The sequence below is a fragment of the Mesoplodon mirus genome (assembly GCF_964341445.2).
Source record: "Mesoplodon mirus genome assembly, chromosome: X".
Taxonomy (NCBI): Eukaryota; Metazoa; Chordata; class Mammalia; order Artiodactyla; family Ziphiidae; genus Mesoplodon; species Mesoplodon mirus.
This window is the reverse complement of record NC_138981.1, coordinates 102,064,788-102,084,753: the sequence shown is the minus strand read 5'-3', so window position 1 is coordinate 102,084,753 and position 19,966 is coordinate 102,064,788. Positions and strand designations below refer to the sequence as shown.

Below are 19,966 nucleotides of genomic sequence, written 5' to 3'. Positions count from 1 at the left end.
GAGTTATTATTAATGTCATCATTCCCTTCCACATCCTTTTTTCTCCTTTCCTCATTGTTTACTGTCCTGCAATGATCCCACTTGGATTACTGCCTAGGCTTGAGTTTCCTTTCGTGAGTGCTGCGGTTGTTGTGTTTTTCTTCAATGTGGAACCTCACAGAGGTGAATCCTCACCTGAATCAGTCAATGCCAGGTGTCGGTCACCTTGGTAAGATGCCTGTCTCTCAAAGCAAAAACAAACAACCAACTTGCACTGGGCAGGAGAACCTTCATTGGCATATCTATTGGGACACTGACTCTCCATCTTCCCCAGGAAGATGCCACAGTGTCTAGGAGGGACCCCCTGGGCTGAGAAGTAGGCTGTGGGTGGTGAGAAGCAGGGAGAAAAAGCGAGGACCCCAGGTTAAGGTGTCTCTGAAGTTGTGCCAGTCTTTTTAAAGACTAGATGTCTCAGATGTTTACTTCCTTTTTGTTCCTCCTTAGAGTTTAATAAAGATGTCCTTCCTTCCTCCTTTGACTGTTATTGTTTTAATTTACATTTCTTTAATAAGAAAGTTGAACATTTGTTCATATATTTATCAACCATTTGTGTTTTCCCTCCTGCAAATTGCCTATTCATGTTCTTTACCCATTTTCCTATTAGAAAATTCATCTTATTGATTTGTAAGAATGCTTTTTATATTAAGGATATTTGTAATCTATCATAGAGCTGAAAATATTTTACTCAGTTATTTTTCTTTTGACTCTACTTATAATGTTTTTAATTTAAAATTTTGGGGGGACTTCCCTGGCAGTCCAGCGGTTAAGACTCCGCGCTCCACTGCAGGGAGCACAGGTTCGATCCCTGGTTGGGGAAGTAAGATCCCGCACACTGTGGTGCGGCCAAAAAAAATAAAATTAAAGATAAAATAAAAAATAAAAATAAACACAATTTGGGGGATCGAATTTATCAGTTGCTTATCCTTTTCGACTTCTGAATTCTGAGTCTTCGTTGGAAAGACCTTCCCAACCTCAAGACTGTACACATAGCAATACATGTTCAGTTCTAGCTCTTTAAAGGTCTTGTTTTTTAACATTTAAATCTATGATCAATTTGAAATTGATTTTTGTGTAAATAGTAAGGTAGTGATCCCTTAACTTTTGTGCAGATACTTAGCTGATTATTACAATACTATTTATTGAATAATACCAACATGATTTATTGGTTTATTTTTTGAAATTAAAGCTTTGTCATATAGATTTTTATATATGTATTATTCTGTTACATCCTTCTGCCTGCCTATTTCCATATTAGTAAGTTCCCGGTTTAAAGAAAAAATTATTGACTTTTTTTTTTTGGAGCAGTTTTAGGTTCACAACAAAATTGAGAGGAAGGTGCAGAGATTTCCCATGTACCCCTTTCCCACACATGCGCGGCCTCCCCCATTACCCACAGCCCCCACCAGAGGGGTGCATTTGTTACCAAGGATGAAGCTACACTGACACATCAGAATCATCCAAAATCTGTAGTTTACCTTAGGGTTCACTCTTGGTGCTGTACATTCTATGGGTTTGGACAAATCTATAATGATGTATATCCATCATTATAATATCATACAGAGTATTTTCTCTGCCCTAAAAATCCCCTGTGCTCTGCCTATTCATCTCCCTCTACCCACTTTCCAAAGAGCAATCACTGATGTTTTTATTGTCTCCATAGTTTTGCTTTTTTTTTTTTTTTAACAAGGACGTCCACTTTTTTTTCAGAATTTATTTATCTATTTTTGGGCTGCACTTTGCGTCATGTGGGATCCTAGTTCCTTGACCAGGGATTGAACCTGTGCCCCCTGCAGTGGAAGCGTGGGGTCTTAACCACTGGACCACCAGGGAAGTCTTTCCATGGTTTTGCCTTTTCTAGAATGTCATATAGTTGGAGTCATACAGTATGTAGTGTTTTCAGACTGGCTTCTTTCACTTAGTAATATGCATTTAGGGTTCCTCCATGTCTTTTTAGGGCTTGATAGCTCATTCCTTTTTAGGGCTGAATAATATTCCATTGTCTGGACGTACCTCAGTTTATTTATCCACTCAGCTACCAAGAAGGACATCTTGGTTGCTTCCAAGTTTTGGCAATGGTGAATAAAACTGCTATAAATATTCCTGTGCAGGTTTTTGTGTGGACATGTTATCATTTCCTTTGGGTAAATAGCTGGATCATATGATAAGAGTATTTCTAGTTTGTAGAAATCTGTCTTCCAAAGTGACTATACCATTTTGCATCCCCATTAGCAACGAATGGAGTTCCTGCTGCTCCATATCCTTGCCAGCATTTGGTGTTGTCAGTGTTCTAGATTTTAGCCCAGTCTAATAGATGTGTAGTGGTATCTCATTGTTGTTTTAATTTGCATTTTCTTGATGAGATATAATGTGGAACATTTTTGTAAATACTTCTTTTTCACAAATATGTTCTCCCAGTTTGTGGCTTGTCTTCTCATTCTCTTGACATTGTCTTTCACAGAGAACAAGTTTTTAATTTTAATGAAGTCCAGCTTATTAATTAGTTCTTTCATGGACCTGTCTTTGGTGTTGTATCTAAAAAGGCATCACTATGCTCAAGGTCATCTAGGTTTTCTGCTACATTATCTTCTGGGAGCTTTATAGTTTTGCATTTTACATTTAGATCTGTGATCCATTTTCAGTTAATTTTTGTGAAGGGTGTAAGGTCTCTGTCTAGATTTGTTTTTTTGTCTGTGGATGTCCATTTCTTCCAGTATCATGTGTTGAAAAGACTATATTTGCTCCATTGCATTGCCTTTGCTCCTTTGTCAAAGATCAATTGACTATGTTTATGGGGGTCTATTTCTGGAGTCTCTATTCTGTCCCATTGATCCCTTTGTCTATTCTTTTGCTAATACCACACTGCCTTGATTATTGTAGCTTCACAGTAAGTCTGGAAGTCAGGTAATTAGTCTTCCCAATGTTGTTCTTCTGTAAATGCCCAGTTTTAATTAGGTATATTATTCATTTTAAGGTCTGCTAGGGGCAAGCCTTTGTTTCTTATTCGTCTATTTGGGGTATTCTCTTCGCTATTTTTTCATCTTTATTCTCTCTGATAAACTTGAGAATCATTTTTTCAAGTTAAAAATATCCTTTAGGGATTTTGATTAGGATGGCATTGAATTTAGATATTTAGCAGAGAAGTCACATCTTTATAATTGTGACAAGGTATGCAACGCCATTGATTCAGGACTTTATTTTTATGTCGTTCAGTAGATAGTCTTCTCGACCTAATGCTTTTTTCTTTCACGGCTAATATCATAGAAGTCTTGGGTTTTGTTTTATTAGAGGAATTAAACTGCTTTATAGGTGGCAGCAGCAATAGAATTGGAATTGTTTGGCCAAGTTAGCGAGTTGGGAGTGTCACTAGTAGTGAGAAAGACTTCACCAGAAAGTGGAAGGGACAGCTACGGAGATGGTGAAACAGACCTTGAGCAGCCTCAGGTTCTTGAGTATAGCCCATCTGCAGACCAAGTGCCGAGTTAGAAATGAAGGTCAGGCGGACCCCTCCTGCTCGTGCATGCAGGCACGCAAGCGGGCAGATAGTTGCAGTTGAGGGTAAAAAACCGTCATCAGTCAGGAAGAGAGATCTCCCAGTGGACTATTGGTAGGATGGCCAACAAAAGGGTCCTTGAGGACAAACCAGCTGGTGGAGTAGCCTTCAAAGAGTCCAGTGAGGTAGGCAGCAGTGCAACTTGTGCCCTGCTGACATTAGGGGCCAGGTAGTTTTCTTGTAGGGGAGGCTGCCTGTGCACAGTAGGATGCTGGTCTCTACACGCTAGATTCCAGTAGCTACCCCACCTTCCAAAATGTCTCCAGACGTTGCCATATATCTTTGGCGGGGGCGGCAGGAGGCATCACTCCCAATTAAGAACCACCATTCTGAGATCTAAGGGACTGGAGAGCGAAGGAATAACCAAAGAAGTGAGCATGTGAGGTCGGCCAGCAGGGTGCTGGTGGTGAAGTTTAAGGTCTAGGCAATTCAGTCTTGGCCAGTTGGCCTCCTAGAAACGGGAAGTGCAAGATAACCACCCACACTCTGCCACATCCTGGTAGATGGGGTGGGATGGTGCGGGTAGCTGACTTCCTACGGATGCCCCAACATCAGAGCAGGGGGAGGAAGCAGAGTAGGGGCAGGGACTGATTTGCTCACGGCCATCTGAAGGAAGAAATCCTTGCTGGGGAATACCTGGCAGGGAGGGAGAATGACGGTAGAGAGGTATCCATCCATGAGGAAAATTTCAGATTTGGGGTGGAGAGAGGGAAAATATAGCCAGTTCCACCTCAAGACATTTCCCTAATGCAGGCTTGTCAGATCCTGACTAAATGTCGGTTTCTCCAAGTTGCAGTGGCTGCAGAAACTTGCTGAAATGCCCCTAAGTGAGATGAGCTGGAGTCATGGGTCATGGTTGTGGAAACTGATTCATTCAGACAGTGATCGCTGAGAAGCTAGTGTGAGGAGAGCGCACAGCATAGGAGTGTGGCAAGCTCTTGGATGAAGGAGGAAGAGGACAGGGTCTAGGAGGGGATTGGGAAGGAGGGGCCGGCGCTTCACTGCAATGCACGGGGACAGTAGACCTCAACTCCAAGCCCCATCACCTAAAGTGAGGATGAAATGTCTTTAACCAAGATTGGTTGGGCAAATCTACCCCTAAAGGATTTCTATAGCTACAAAGAAATGGGTAGGAAATGGGGAAGGGAAACTGAAAACTTTTCTGATCTTTTTCATGAGAGCTGGTTATCTGTGAACACTGACAGCGGAAATCCAAATGAGAAATATAAATTAAACTCATTTGAAGGAGGCTGTGTATTTAGAGACTCTCTATAGAGGGAATACTGAGGGAGTAAATCCCACCAGTTCAATCGCAAATCCAAAACCACTTCTGTGTAATTCTGAGAGCAGAAGGAAGCCAGAGGAGGTAAGCAGAAGGTCCTAGAGTTCAGGGGCCTAAGGGACAGCTTGTCAATGCTCAGATGTGTGTGGAAGCTATAAAGATAAATCACCGGCTTCTGTTCAGGAAGATAGACACAGGGGCAGGGCTGATATTCATCCAGGATGCACCAGTATGGCAGTGTTTGCTGCTAACAGCCAGCATCTTGTGTATGTTTGTCGGCGCCCATACCACACAGGAAATAACATCCTTGCACGGGGCACAGCTCTCCATCACATGGCGAGATCTAGTGAGGCCAGGGATGATCTGTGGAATATCAAGTGGTAAAAATGGCCAGACCTTGACCCACCCATTGTCCCTACCCCACTTTCACCACCTGGAATGGAGAGATGGGTCCAGAGACATAGAGGGTGTGGTGGCTGGCAAAATTCTGCTATGCTCTGGGGTAAAGACTACATTTCTTAGCTAACACACATATAGATGTAACAACCAAATAGATGTGCCAGGTATCACTGTCTGGGCTTTACATACCTTACTTCATTGAATGTTCACAATAATGTTAGGAGGTAGGTAAAATGAATACCTCCATTTTACAGATGAGAAAATGAAGGCATAGAGGGATCAAGTAACATGCCCAAGGTCCCACAGCTTGGTAGATGACAGAGCTGGGATTCTGACCCAGCCAGTTGGCTTTCAGAGTCTGTGCACTTAACCACCATATGCTATATAGAAGGAATGCCAAAACTCTCAAAATGAGAATAATCATTAGAGGGCAGACAAAGCCCCTGGGTAGGCTAGGAGGACCCCTAACTAGTCCATCCCCTGTCAAAGGCTCATCTAGAAGCACAGGGTTATCATGAAACACCCCTGGGGCCATCACAGTGGTGGCAGTTCCAAGAGAAAGCAGAATAATCACAAGATGGTTAAACCAACGGGGATAGAGTTGGAATTTTCCCTCCTGAAGATTCTCCTTCCAGGGCTAGAACTTTAAGTTTTGTTTCCATAACACAGGAGGAGGAGGTGGTGGTAGTGGTGGTGGGGTTACCTTATTTTCTGCATAAATACCCCCAAATTACTTCCCTGAACATAATTTCTCTTACATGTGACCTGAATTGTCTTCAGCTGACCTTGTACCTACTTGGGGCTGCAGTGGAACAAAGTGCAGCCAAGTTTCCTTCCAGAAGTCTTTCATTTTCACTGTACTTGTTCTGATAGGGATAATTTTGTCAACTCAGCCCTTTTCCCTCACTCGACCTCTTTCATTTTGTGTGTGTTTGTGTGTCTAGATTTAGTTTGGGATGTGGAGGGAGGGCATAGTACTATCATCACAATTTACAGTGGTTCTGGAAGCATCTCAAATCCTGACTATGGCAAAGAAGAATTCTGAAATAATTCACTGCACAAGCACTATAGGGCCTGATCTCATCTTTGCATTGAACAGAACTCCACATCTATTTTAGGTCTGCTTTTGCTTCTTAATATTAAATGTTCAAATATATCAGTGCCAGGCACTATTATTTATATCCCTCAAAGAGACATAAGATGTTTCCCTTCAGGGATACAGAATTTAGAAGACCCAGTCCAGTTATTGACAGAAAAAGACTACCCTTGGAATAACTACTAGATTATAATTATAATCTCTCATCTGTATATCTGCCCACTGGATACTGCCTTGATCATTCATATACCTGGCTCACAATGGGAGATCAAAAAATTGTGACGAATGGTCTACAATTCGCAGATTGCAGCCCTGAACTGCTCATATGATAGCTTCCATTGGTTTCCTATCAGAGGCACACACTCGGCATGCAGGATGAGGGGTCCAGAGCTTTTTAAGACTCTCAACTAGGAGATCTACTGAAGCAGTGATTATTACAAAATGCTACAGTACACAAAGAACAAGCCTTGTTGGTCAGAACTTGACTGAGGTAGGCTGCAAAAGTTTTCTAACATAGGAATGAAGCCACTAGAGCATAAATCTTCTAGACAAAAAGAGAAGACTGATTTACTCAGTTTGAATCTAAGATGAAAGGATAAGGGAGTCAGAAAAGCAAGATAGAGAATGTTACTTGATTTTACATGCACTCTATTATTATTTTTCCTTTGCATGTCCCTTGTGATAGTGACTGGTTTTAACGGTCAGAGTTCACATAATAATTAAAATGAAGTTAATTTTTTAACTTCTTGTTAAAAACTCTGCCTAAGGTACTTCCTTAATGCACACACGCTAGTTCCTACCCATCCTTCAAGGCTGTGCTCCTCCACGAAGCCTTTTTTGTTCTACATCTAGAAAAGCTCTGCCTATTCAAGCACTTGCCATTACCACTGATTTGCTATTATCAGACCTCTTCATACCTTATGTGACTATGTCTTACCTTCTCAACCACACTGTCTCTGAGGGCTGGGATATTGTCTACATTGCCTTGCTCATAATAAAAGCCCTAGAAGTATCTGCTTATCTAAACTGGCTTTATTTCCTAGAGACTGCTCAAGTACTTATTCTGTGGCAGGCACTTTTAGATTTCAGGGAAACAGAGGTGAAAAATTAGACACAGACTCTACGTTTATGGAGCTTACCTTCTTAGTAAAAACGAAGAGAGGAAATTTTTTGGTCTCTGTAGAAAGCTGCAGGAAGTTGCAGCAGGAGACTATAGGAAATAGTATATAATAGTTGAAAACACTGTGGACTGTGAGTTAGGATGCCTTGGTTTCATCTCTAATTTGATGTGTATCTTGAGTACATTTCTTAACCATTTCTCATCTGTTTCCCTATATGTCATACACGGATCATATGATTACCAGGGGAAACTGAATTGGAAAACAGATGCAAGTCATGTTGGAGGGAACTTCCTCAACCTGATAAAAAGCATCTATGAAAAACCCACAGCTAATACTATACTTAAAGGTGAAAGACTGAAAGCTTTCTCCCAAAGATCAGTAATAAGACAAGGATGTCTTGCTCTCACCATTGCTATTTAACATTCTACTGGAAGTTCTAGGCAAGTGCCAAGTAAGAACATGAAATAAAAAGAATCAAGATTGGAAAGGAAGAAGTAAAACTATCTGTATTTTTAGATGACATGATCTTATATAGAAAACACTAAAGAATCCATAAAAAACTATTAAAGCTAATAAATGCATTCAGCAAGGTTTCAGGATACAAGGTCAATATACAAAAGTCAGTTGTATTTCTATAAACTAGCAATGAACAATAGGAAAATGAAATTAAAAAAAACTCCCTTTACAATAGCATTAAAAAGAATAAAATGCTAAGGAATAACTTTAACAAAAGAAGTGTAAGACTTCTAAACTGAAAACCACAAAATGCTTTTGAAAGAAATTAAAGACAACCAAAGCAAACAGAAAAACATCCTACGTTCATGGATTAGGACACTTAATATTTTTAAGGTGGCAATATTCCTCAAATTAAATTACAGATTCACAGAAAATTCTATGAAAATCCCAGCTACTTTTTTTTTTTTGCAAAAATTGACAATCTGAGTCTAAAATTCATATGGAAATGCAAGGGACCCAGAATATCCAAAACAGTCTTGAAAAAGAATGAAGTTGGAGGACTTGCACTTCCCAATTTAAAAACTTACTACAAAGCTACAGTAATCAAGACAATGCAGTACTGGCATAGGGACAGACATATAGATCAATGGAAAAGAACTGAGAGCCTAGAATAAACCTGTACATTTATGGTCAATAGATTTTTGAAAAGGGTGCCAAGACAATTCAATGGGGGAGAATAGTCTTTTCAACAAATGGTACAAAGACAACTGGATATCCACATGCAAAAGAATGAATTTGAACCCCTATCTCACACCATATACAAAAACCAGCTTGAAATGGATCAAAGACCTAAAAGTAAGAGTTAAAACTCCCAAACTTGAAGAAAATGTAGGTATAAATCTCCATGACCTTGGATTAGGCAGTGTCTTCTTAGGTACAATATCAAAGCACAAGCGACAAAAGAAAACATAGATATTAAGAAAATATATATATCATGAAGAACCTAGGGGTAGGACAGGAATAAAGACACAGACCTACTAGAGAATGGACTGGAGGATATGGGGAGGGGGAAGGGTAAGCTGTGACAAAGCGAGAGAGTGGCACGGACATATATACAGTACCAAACTTAAAGTAGATAGCTAGTGGGAAGCAGCCTCATAGCACAGGGAGATCAGCTCTGTGCTTTGTGACCACCTAGAGGGGTGGGATAGGGAGGGTGGGAGGGAGGGAGATGCAAGAGGGAAGAGATATGGGAACATATGTATATGTATAACTGATTCACTTTGTTATAAAGCAGAAACTAACACACCATTGTAAAGCAATTATACTCCAATAACGATGTAAAAAAAAAGAAAACATAGATAAATTGGACTTCATCAAAATTAAAAACTTTTGTTTCAAAGGACACCAGTACAAAAGTGAAAAGGCAACCCACAGAAATATATGGAAATCATATATCTGATAAGGAACCTGCATCTAGAACATATAAAGAACTCTTGCAACTCAACAATAAAAAGACAAACCAATGTTTAAAAATGGGTAAAGAATCTGAATAGATGTATCTCCAAAGAACACATAAAAATAGTCAACAAACACATGAAAGAATGCTCAACTTCATTAGCCATTTGGGACATGCAAACAAAAACCCCAATGAGATATCACTTCACACCCACTAGGAAGGTGATAATCAAAGAGGCAGATAATAACAAGTGTTGCTGAGAATATTGAGAAATTGGAATCCTTATTTACTGCTTCCGGGGCTGTAAAGTGGTGCAGCTGCTGCGGAAAACAGTCTGGCAGTCCTTCAAAAGGATAAACGTAGAGTTACCATATGAGCCAGTAATTCAACTCCTAGGTATATGCCCAAGACAAATGAAAACATATCCACACAAAAACTTGTACATGAATGTTCATAGCAACATTATCAATAATAGCCCCAAAGCAAAAATAACCCAAATGTCCCTCGACTGATGAACAGATTAAATGTGGTGTATCCATACAAAAGGAATATTATTCAGCCATAAAAAGGAGTGAAATTCTGATACATGCTACAACATGGATGAGCCTTGAGAATATTATGCTAAATGAAAGAAGCTAGTCACAAAAGGCCACATATTGTGTGATTCTATTTACATGAAATGTCCAGAATACAAATCTATAGATACAGAAAGTTGATTACTGATTGTCAGGGGCTGGGGGCTGGTTGGTGGGCAATGGGGAGTGACTGCTAATGTGTAGGGGGTTTCTTTTTGGAGTGATGAAAATTTCTAAAATTAATTGTGGTGATAGTTGCACAACTCTGAATATACTAAAACCCCTTGAATTGTGCATTTCAAACGGGTGAATTGTATGGTGTGTGAATTACAGCTCAATAAAGAGGAAAATAGAAGAGAAAAAAGCATGTTGGAAAAAGTTTTAAGATGCCATACACAGAGGCAAAATCTTTGAAGGATTTAGTCACAGGTTCAATCAGGAGTTGGATAAACATACATATACACTTTTCTTCAAGTAACCATTACGTGGTTTGGGACTAGAAAAAAAGCATTATTGTAACTGGAACCAGACAAACAAAGCACTCTTACCGGCCAAATCCCAGGATAGGGGAATAGCCTTGCTACACAAACCCACACTTCCCATCCCCATCCTTTTTACTCTACTCCTTTCCCCTGTGGTTTTTTTTCCCCCTGTGTTTTGATAGCTGAAGTAGTATACTGTTAGAAGAAGACTGAAGGTAGCCCACCATTTTGTGGATCATAAGCCTGAGATATGTGTCTGATTATTAATATTTTCAAGAGTTTGGAAATTTCCTATTATTCCAATACATTGCTCAGGTTCTGCATTTCAGATAAACCAGTATTTGTAATCAAAGGCTTAGGTTTTTATTATGCTGACCTATTTCATTTGTTAATTAACCAGTGAGTCATCTCTAGTTCTATGATAGGTTGGTCAAGGTTCCAAGGCTGTTGCTACCACTGCTGCTCTTTGTTTCATTTTTAAAAAGATGTTTACAGTATTTATTATAGGCAGTCAAATCATATGGTAACAATAACAATCCCATCTAGAGACAGGATGTCATTGGTGCACTGGTTACTTGGAAAACCTACATGGAATTGCTTACTTTCTCTACGGGTTATCACTGTAGTGATAAACTAACACTACTAATGGTGACTTTATTCACATTCTACAATATGGTCAAAGACTATCAAAACAAGAGCTTCCAGGGGAAATTGGACTCAAGCTTAACTGCAAAAATAATCAGTAGAGCAGAAACGTACTCTTTGATGTGAATTAATCTGTAGAGGCCAAATCACTTCATGAAATCATTAAACTACATAAACAGTAATACCTAATATATGCAGTGTTTCAAAACACATTTCGCTGGCTTTCTCTAGTCTAGCCCACCTTGTTCTCTGTATATAGCTTTCTGACCTCAGTCTGAAAGTTGGTGAAAGAAAATCTAGTAAAATTGTGCTATGACCCGGAGAACTCACTGGCCACAGGACACAAAATTATCTTTAACTTTTCCTCTTTTCTCCTTAGCCATCAATGTCTTATCCAGTCTTTCCACATAGTATCTCTTGTACTTGTCCTTTCTTCTCCATTCTTGTTCACATCTATGGGTTTATGGACTCATAACTAAAAATAGCATTTAATCAAGTAATCTCTCTGTTCAAAAACCTTGACTGGCTCCCCCATATTTACTGACTAAAGTCCAAATACTATTAGCCTGGTATTCAAGGCCTTCCAAAATCTAGGTCTGAACTTTCTTTCCACTACTCCCTTGAACAAAACTGGTCTCACCATCCCCTGAACTTCTGCAAATTCTTTTTGCACCTTTGTTCATGATGTTCCTCCTGCCTAGAATACTCTCTCACCTTTGAAAGCCTGTTCAAGGCTTACTTTTGCCCATGAAACCATCCCTGAACATTACAACTCACAGCGGCCTCTCATTCCTTGAATGTGATACGAGCTATGGGCAATGTCCTTCATTTGTCAATGTTCATATACAACTTTTCTTGTCTTATATTGTTAATTCTTGTTTTATTTAATTTTGTGTCTATCTTGCCTCCTCAACTAGATTGCAAGTTCCTTGAGGGCAGGGGTCATTTGTTATACTTTAAAAAATTATCCACAGGGCACAATACTGTGCTGGGGGACATGATAGGGACTAGTCATTGACAAAAAGAGCACTGAAGTTTCCCCAAGATGCCTCATTCTCAAAAGGCAGCACTCTCTCTAGGTGATGGTTCTTTACATATACATGCCACACAGAATCACTTTAAAGGTGAAACTAACTCTCCAGTTACTCCAAGATATTAAGGAATTACAAACTGCCTCTGAAATTTCTGAATCCCCTATTAAATACAAAATTAACATTTCATAAATAATTTCATGCTCCCCTGAAAGCTTAAAAATGACATGTAAAGAAAAATGGCCAAGCCAGGTGCATAATCTCTAAGATTTACTTGATCACAAAGTATTTAAAAAGCCAAGGCTCCATGCGATCTATTTATATTTCAGTGTCTGTTTTCCCTTTTTTTTTGGTCTGTAAAATAAGCTAAACTACATAAGAAAAATAAGTCTAGGACTTAAAGTTTACATGAAAGGCAGCCAAAATTATATGGATAATTCAAGCTAAAAAAGTTCTTCGCATCTTGGTTTCTCCTGAATTATTTAGGTAGTCTGAGGCTTCTTCATAGTTAGAGATGTAATCCTTAGCTAGCAGTTGCTAAATCTGTGGTGGTTATGTATACCGACCCAAGAAACGCTGCAACCATCAAGTTCTATCAAAATGCTTGTTAAACTTGTAAACTGAAGAAAATAATCATTACAAAATCCCTACCCTCAGAATCTGCTGCTAAAGCTTTGAAGTTGCATAGTATGTACTGACTGCAAATCTCAGAGATGTTTTGTTTAGCTTTATAGACAGCCTCAGCTGATGAAGCTCTGGCAACGAACGCTGCTTGCTAGGGAAACCTATGCCACAAAGGAATCCCTTGTCTTGTATGTCAGAGAGACCAACTGGAGTACCTAGCATCACTGGATCAAAACTTGAAGGATCGGTAACCCTGGTATTTCTATATATATCCTTTCTTTGTGAAATTTTCCTTTTTAAATAATGCTTTTGTCTCCTTTTAGCCCAGTCTTGACCACTGGTAGGCAAGATTTCAAATCATCTCCCCAGCTGGAAGTATCCATGTTTTATGGAAATTTTATCAATTTTTTTTTCTCCAAGGATTAGTATGATAATAAATTTAGCTTCCTGTCAAGAAAAATGCTAAGTTCAAAGTATTATTTCCTTCACTTCTAATTACAAATAAGTTTTACCTTTTATTGTGTTCCATTATACAATTTTACACAGTACCATTATTATTTTAAGCAGCAATCAAGCAAATCGAATTAATGTTTTTGAGCTCTACTTCTCAGTATATAGATTTACCTAAAAAAGTACAAACCAAGCACAGTGGTGCAATTTTCCAGGCACTTTCAAGTTGCTTAAATATTTACAAATATGTAAGCACCCTGTTTGAAAGCATGAAAATTTTGGTGTCAGGAAGAAAACACTCCATGTATATCAAATCTTTAAATTTTAACATTTGCACAGCTCAAAATATTCCTGAGAAGGTTCATTCTTGTTATCACTTTAAATCTGCATGTCCTCATATTTCAGCAGCGTATCTTGGGGAACCATAACCTCTGTCACTCGACGTGCCACTAATTGCACAAAATACATGTAATGTGTTGCTCATCCAGGGAGAATGCATTGTGTCTTCTTGTAATATCTAAAACGAAAGAAATCTGCGTGTTTATCATGAAGTAAAACAGCCACTGCCAAAAAAGTATGTGTATATGAAATCGCAGGCATATTTCAATTTATCACTGACACTTAGCTATTTTAAATGACATAAAGCAGAAAGAGCAAAGAAAAACATTACCGACTCAAGTCTTCAAAGCTGTATTACAAAGGCAGCATATCAAAAAAGCAGAAAAGATCTGGTTACTCATTAAGAAAAACAGAAGGCTGTAAAATGCAAAATTCAACAGAAAGCGAGAGGTAATACAATCTTTAAAACAATTTTTTTAACAGATGGTCATAACAAGAGCCCTAAACAGTGGACTCTTTGATACAAGTTTATAGATCATCTTCTAAGAGCGGTTCTCAGGATCACTGTGGGACTTTTCAAACATGCAGATACCCATGCTCCTTCCCTGGAGACTTGGGAAGTCATATTAAGTGAAGAGAAAATAAGTGAACATTTCTAAATACATACTATAATTATATAAGCTAATTAATACAGAAGACTTTTCTTGGAAATAAACTTCATAAGTATAAATTTTATATCCCATAAACATATAAACATACATATTCATATTAGTATAGATGTTTTAAAAATTATCCACTTTTTTTAAAGATTTTTTTTGATATGGACCATTTTTAAAGTCTTCATTGAATTTGTTACAGTGTTGCTTCTGTTTTATGTTTTGTTTTTTTGGCTGCGAGGCATGTGGGATCTTAGTTCCCAGACCAGGGATCAAACCCGCACCCCCTGCATTGGAAGGTGAAGTCTTAACCCCTGGACCGCCAGTGAAGTCCCCCAAATTAACTATTTTGTGTGCTCAAAAGCAACAGAGATCTCATGTGTGGATTAGATAGAAGAAAAGAATAGCGTACACATCACATCCAACCTCTTTACTATACTGTCCCAATTTAGGTCTCAAGCTTTCAATACTGGGTTTTCAAGTTAGTTCTGAAACTTCAGGATTAAGCCTGCAAATTAGTTTCTGGTGGCAGTAATGCGTCATATCATTTGTGTTGCTACAAATCATGTCTTATATAAAGTCCATAATAGAGAAATTTTCTCTTACAAAAATCATAACTCGTGACACTAATCTGAAAGCACAGGAGAGGTTTAAGAGATGATTGATTATCCACAACTGTCAGATGTGACGAGAAAATAGAGCATTCATCATGAACAAAACAGACCAAACAGACACTACAATGGCCACCACCAACTCTATCTAATTAAGACCTGCAATTAATAGTTTTAAGGTGATATACATCCCTTTTAAAAAGTCAAAAGCTTAAATAAGTTTTTATTTTTATTATTTTTATTTTTTTTGCGGTACACGGGCCTCTCACTGTTGTGGCCTCTCCCGTTGCGGAGCACAGGCTCCAGACACGCAGGCTCAGTGACCATGGCTCACGGTCCCAGCCGCTCCGCGGCATGTGGGATCTTCCCGGACTGGGGCACGAACCCGTGTCCCCTGCATCGGCAGGCAGACTCTCAACCACTGTGCCACCAGGGAAGCCCTGAAGAAGTTTTTAAAGGGACTTTATATTTTAGTATAGTGTAACAGATTACATTGAAAAGGGCCAAGGATATCCAGGCCATATCTTTTTGTCAAGTAATCATTTATGGAGCTCACAGATAATTCACATTGCAATGCACAGCTATATTTTATCTTATTTTGTATTATTATGTTTTCCTTTGGGAAATAATATGTCTCAAAGTGTATGACTAAAAAAAAGGCTCTCTTTTATATGAGAATCTAATAGGAAATACTGACTTACAAAAATTCACTATAAAGTCAACATTTGCCCAAAGTAAGGCACAGCTGAATATGATGCATTATGACAGTACAGCGTGCATAAATATAAACCAATAGAAACTAAGATTTTTCTTGGTTAGCTATCAACATATAATATCAAAGGTCTAAAATATTGGTCCCTAGAACTAAACAAAATAGCCATGGTTCATGGAAATTAAATGAGAGAGACAGGTGAGAAATAAGACAGCAGATTTGTAAAATCCATACTTGAGGGTGTTAAGAAAGAGATGAGAGGCCCAAAATGGAGTCACTTGTGCTAAGCCCACGTCACCTGTGACTTAATACCTAACTTAACTGCAGTTTCAGCCTTTTCTAGGCAGGTAATCTTAAGCAGTCAAAAAAGTATGTGTATTACTTTCAGTCTGGAATTACCTGGTCGGCACTAGTGAGGTACTCCACCTGACAGACCCTTGCTGTGCCCCATAGGAAGGTGACCTTGCCTGAAAGAATCAGCTCTTTTCTAGAGTAACTTCCTTGTCCTGCCTCGTTCTACCAGTAAAAGTCTTCCATTTTGTAAAACTCTTCAGAGCTCCTTTCTGTCTGCTAGATGGGATGCTGCCCAACTCATGAATCACCGAATAAAGCCAAGATCTTTAAAATTTACTCAGTTGAACTTTGTTTTTTTAAACACGGGAAAAAAGAACTCTATAAAACTACTACTCTAAATATCTTGATCACAGTAATAGCAGTAAATTGAATGATTTGCTTTCAATTTGAATAAATTAGAGCTCAATGCTAGGTCATACGGTTGCATGCAAATTATATAACTGTAATATAATACACATTGGCTTAAAATGATGTAATTGTTTTATATCTTTTGTGAAGGAGGAGTTTTTGCTGTTTTCTCCTATGGACTATGGAGAACAAAACCCCATAAACTGGACAGATTCTAGGAATAAATTATGTGGTCTTATTTGATTCAAGTATACCCCAGAACAGTGATGGTGAAGTACCCATTGTACTCAGGGGCTGAGCTTAAGATACAGACAATAGGGCCTCCCTGGTGGCGCAGTGGTTGAGAGTCCGCCTGCCGATGCAGGGGATGCGGGTTCGTGCCCCGGTCTGGGAGGATCCCATATGCCGCGGAGCGGCTGGGCCCGTGAGCCATGGCCGCTGGACCTGCGCGTCCGGAGCCTGTGCTCCGCAACGGGGGAGGCCACAACAGTGAGAGGCCCGCATACCGCAAAAAAAAAAAAAAAAAAAAAAAAAAAAAAGATACAGACAATAAAGGAAGTGGAATTATTCCCTATCTTCCTAGCCCTGATCACCTGGCTGCTTTGGGAAGGAGGCCAAAACGGGCCTCTGAAAACTGAGCAGCAAAGGTGTGCCTTGGAACAGTTTGCCCTCACTCCTAAGTGGGCTAACAGAAGTAAAGATGGCAAAAAGAAGAAACAGATCATTGATTCCAGACCCCTCAGGCCAACAAAATTCCCAGCCATGAGGACGGGAGAGTAGGAGACTGGGGTGACTCGTCTCATTGAACAGATGGGATGATGAACGTCTGGCTGACTGGCTTCTCCATACTGAGAAGATGACCATGGTTAGAAAATTAGACTCCTAGTCACTCAGTGCAACCTTGGGCTAATGGTGGCTAAATTTCCCATAGTCCTTTCTAAGAGAAAGCATACATGCTAAATTCAGAGAGGTAGAGCCTGGAGTCAACCAGCTTTTGTTTTCCTCGAAACATCTCTTCTTTCACCCATCATTACACTGCAGTTCTTTGGGAACTAACCACTATTTGTAAGTCTATTTGTAAGTACGCCCTTTGAGTGGTGGTCTCACACAGGGGAGTGCCAAGCAATCAATGAAATGCAGATACCAGGACAGATGAGGTTTTCCTTTCTGGAACCAGTGTTAAGAATGGGTTCTCTAAAGGATTGTAGTTATCCTTGTTTCTTTTAAGGAGCCTTAATTTCTTAAAAAAAAATTGAGAGTTTGAAGAGTTTCTGAAGCAAATATTTATCTTATTGGCTGTTTCCTTCATAAGGAAATTAAGGAGACTTTTTGATAAGCTTAATAGGCTCACGCACTGAGGGACCAGACCATCATGCCATGACTTTTACAATTGTGTTGAAGATATTAAAATACTTGAGTGACAATCCATGTCTAGAGTGGTTGTAAACACAGATTTCAGGACCCCAATATAGGAATGACATTTACCAGGACAATTCAGGAGTACTCTGGTTTTAGGTAAGTAGGGATATGAAAGCCATAACTACTTGATTGTGACATAATTTGGCTGTAAGTGGTGAGCAGATCTTTGCCTCTATATTTTTCAGATTGTGTTCTACTAAGTTAGCTGTAATTGTCATTAACACTCAGTCATAACTTAAAATGCTAGGTTTTATGAAAATAGAACTGGCTGTATGGGTACTAAGACGATTCCCAAATTTTGGAACTCACTCAGGATCTCACCTAAATGATGGTATAGTTGTCCCTTGGTATCCTTGGAGGATTAGTGCCAGGACCACTGCCCCCCGCACCCTCCCCCCACAGATATTAAAATCTGAGGATGCTCAAGTCCCTTACATAAAATGGCGTAGTATGTGCATATAACCTATGCACATCCTCCCCGATACCTTAAATCATCTTTAGATTGTTTATAATACCTAATACAATGTAAATGCTATGTAAATAGTTGCCTATGTGCAGCAAATTCAAGTTTTGCTTTTTGGAACTTTCTGGAATTTTTTTTCAAATATTTTCGATCTGCAGTTGGTTGAATCCATGAATGTGTAACCTGCAGACAGGGAGGGCCACCTGTATCTAGTTTCTTACAGCTAAGACAGGAATATTCCTTTAGGGATTTGGCCACTGAGCCAATCATTTCACTTCTCTAGGATCCTTCTTGAGGGATTCTTATCCATGTTCATAGGAGATCAACTCAGACTTGCTCAGCTACTCGCTTCTAATGGCTCTGTGGCACAAAGAACCAAATGATTTATTATCTGAAGCAACTGCTAAAGTAACTGTCAGTAATGGCTTCAAATTTCATTTGTATTACATCATTTAAATGATTAAAGAAAACATAAGCAAATTTTAAAATAACATACTAATTTCAAGGTAACACATTTCAAACTAATAGATTTGTTAAGTAACTCTTTACGGACCCCAGATCACGTTTTCGTTTTCAACCACCCTAATACTTGCCTGCTCGTGAATAATGTCAGACAATTCTTTTACCATGTCTCTGAAATTTGACTTTAGCCCTTCATGGTACTCAATCTGATCCTCTTTAATTAGCCGCTCGTTTAGTTCCAGTGCAATGCTGCATGCTTGGATGAACTTCCTGTGGATGAAGATCAAAGATAAAGTTTTTGTTGTTTATTCCTCAAAAGTCTCATGGACAATTTAATATTTACTTTAACCATGGTTTGCCTACAAGGAAGATTAGAATCCTATATTTTCACTGTGCTTTTGCTAATGCCATCTCCTAAGTCTGAAATATCTTTTTTTTTCTTTTCCATCTTTCTCTTCTGGTTTCTTACCTCCTTCAAAATCTAGCTCAAAACATATACCTTCTAGGAAGCCTACTTGCTCAGTCATTTACTTGATATGATATCAGCTAAAGTTGTGCTAACATTAATTTACATCTGTAGATAAAGTCATTCATTCAAAAATAATTTATTTGGTACTACCTATGCACCCAGTACAGTGCTGGGTGCTATAGGCATGAAGTATCTGCCCTGGGCTTGTAAGAGTGGGGACAGAGAATTGATGAGTTATCATAAAAGCATTTTTCCATCATTTCATGTGCTTATGTTTAATGTCCATAATTAGACTGTAGGTCTTAGGGGACAAAGTACCTCACTGCCCACTTGTTTTGTATCCCTGTCATAGCAACTAGTAGAATCTTTTTATACGTGCCAGACATTAATAAATATCGAATGAATGACTACTGGTTACTCTGTAACCTGAAACAGCTGATAACACAGAGACAGGAAAAGTAAATGTAGTAAGTCTGAAGCAAATGAGTGGATAAGCTATCATCTTTCTCCTTAGTCTATTTTACTCAGTTGTCTCTCTTATTCTGAATGTAAACTCTTTTTATATATGAAACAGATTTTTTTCCAATGCAAGACCATTCAGACATGCCCTAGCTTAGAGGGATGCTCAGTCCAGACAAGATATCACATGCCCTAGACTGGAAGAATCCAAGTGGAACTAAGGACATGGATAGAAGCAAGCTTATCCAGCCCTTCCTACCCTAAATGGTCTGAAAAGCTGTAACATAAGGTCAGTCAGGCAAAGGAGGACATCACATAATGAATGTAGGCTTGTGTTTGTGTCACAATATCCAAAGCAATACAGTAAGTTGTCATATTTAATGTCTTGGGTCACTAGGACATTGTTAAAGTTCTGCAGCAAGAAAGAAATCACACATTTCCTTACTACTTAAAGTACCATTAGAA

General features: G+C 38.9%; 1 protein-coding gene across 2 annotated transcripts in view; it reads right to left on the bottom strand.

The window, feature by feature from the left end:
* Positions 1–13,254: 13,254 nt before the first annotated feature.
* Positions 13,255–19,966, bottom strand: part of DOCK11 (dedicator of cytokinesis 11) — a 201,390-nt gene continuing 194,678 nt past the window's right edge. For both annotated transcript variants that reach the window (XM_082610835.1, XM_082610836.1), the window contains 2 exons: positions 18,705–18,843; positions 13,255–13,726 (listed from right to left, as the gene is read on the bottom strand). In XM_082610835.1, the coding sequence (XP_082466961.1) occupies positions 13,604–13,726; positions 18,705–18,843 (262 nt within the window). In that variant the 3' untranslated portion in view covers positions 13,255–13,603. The remainder of the gene's footprint in view (positions 13,727–18,704; positions 18,844–19,966) is intronic.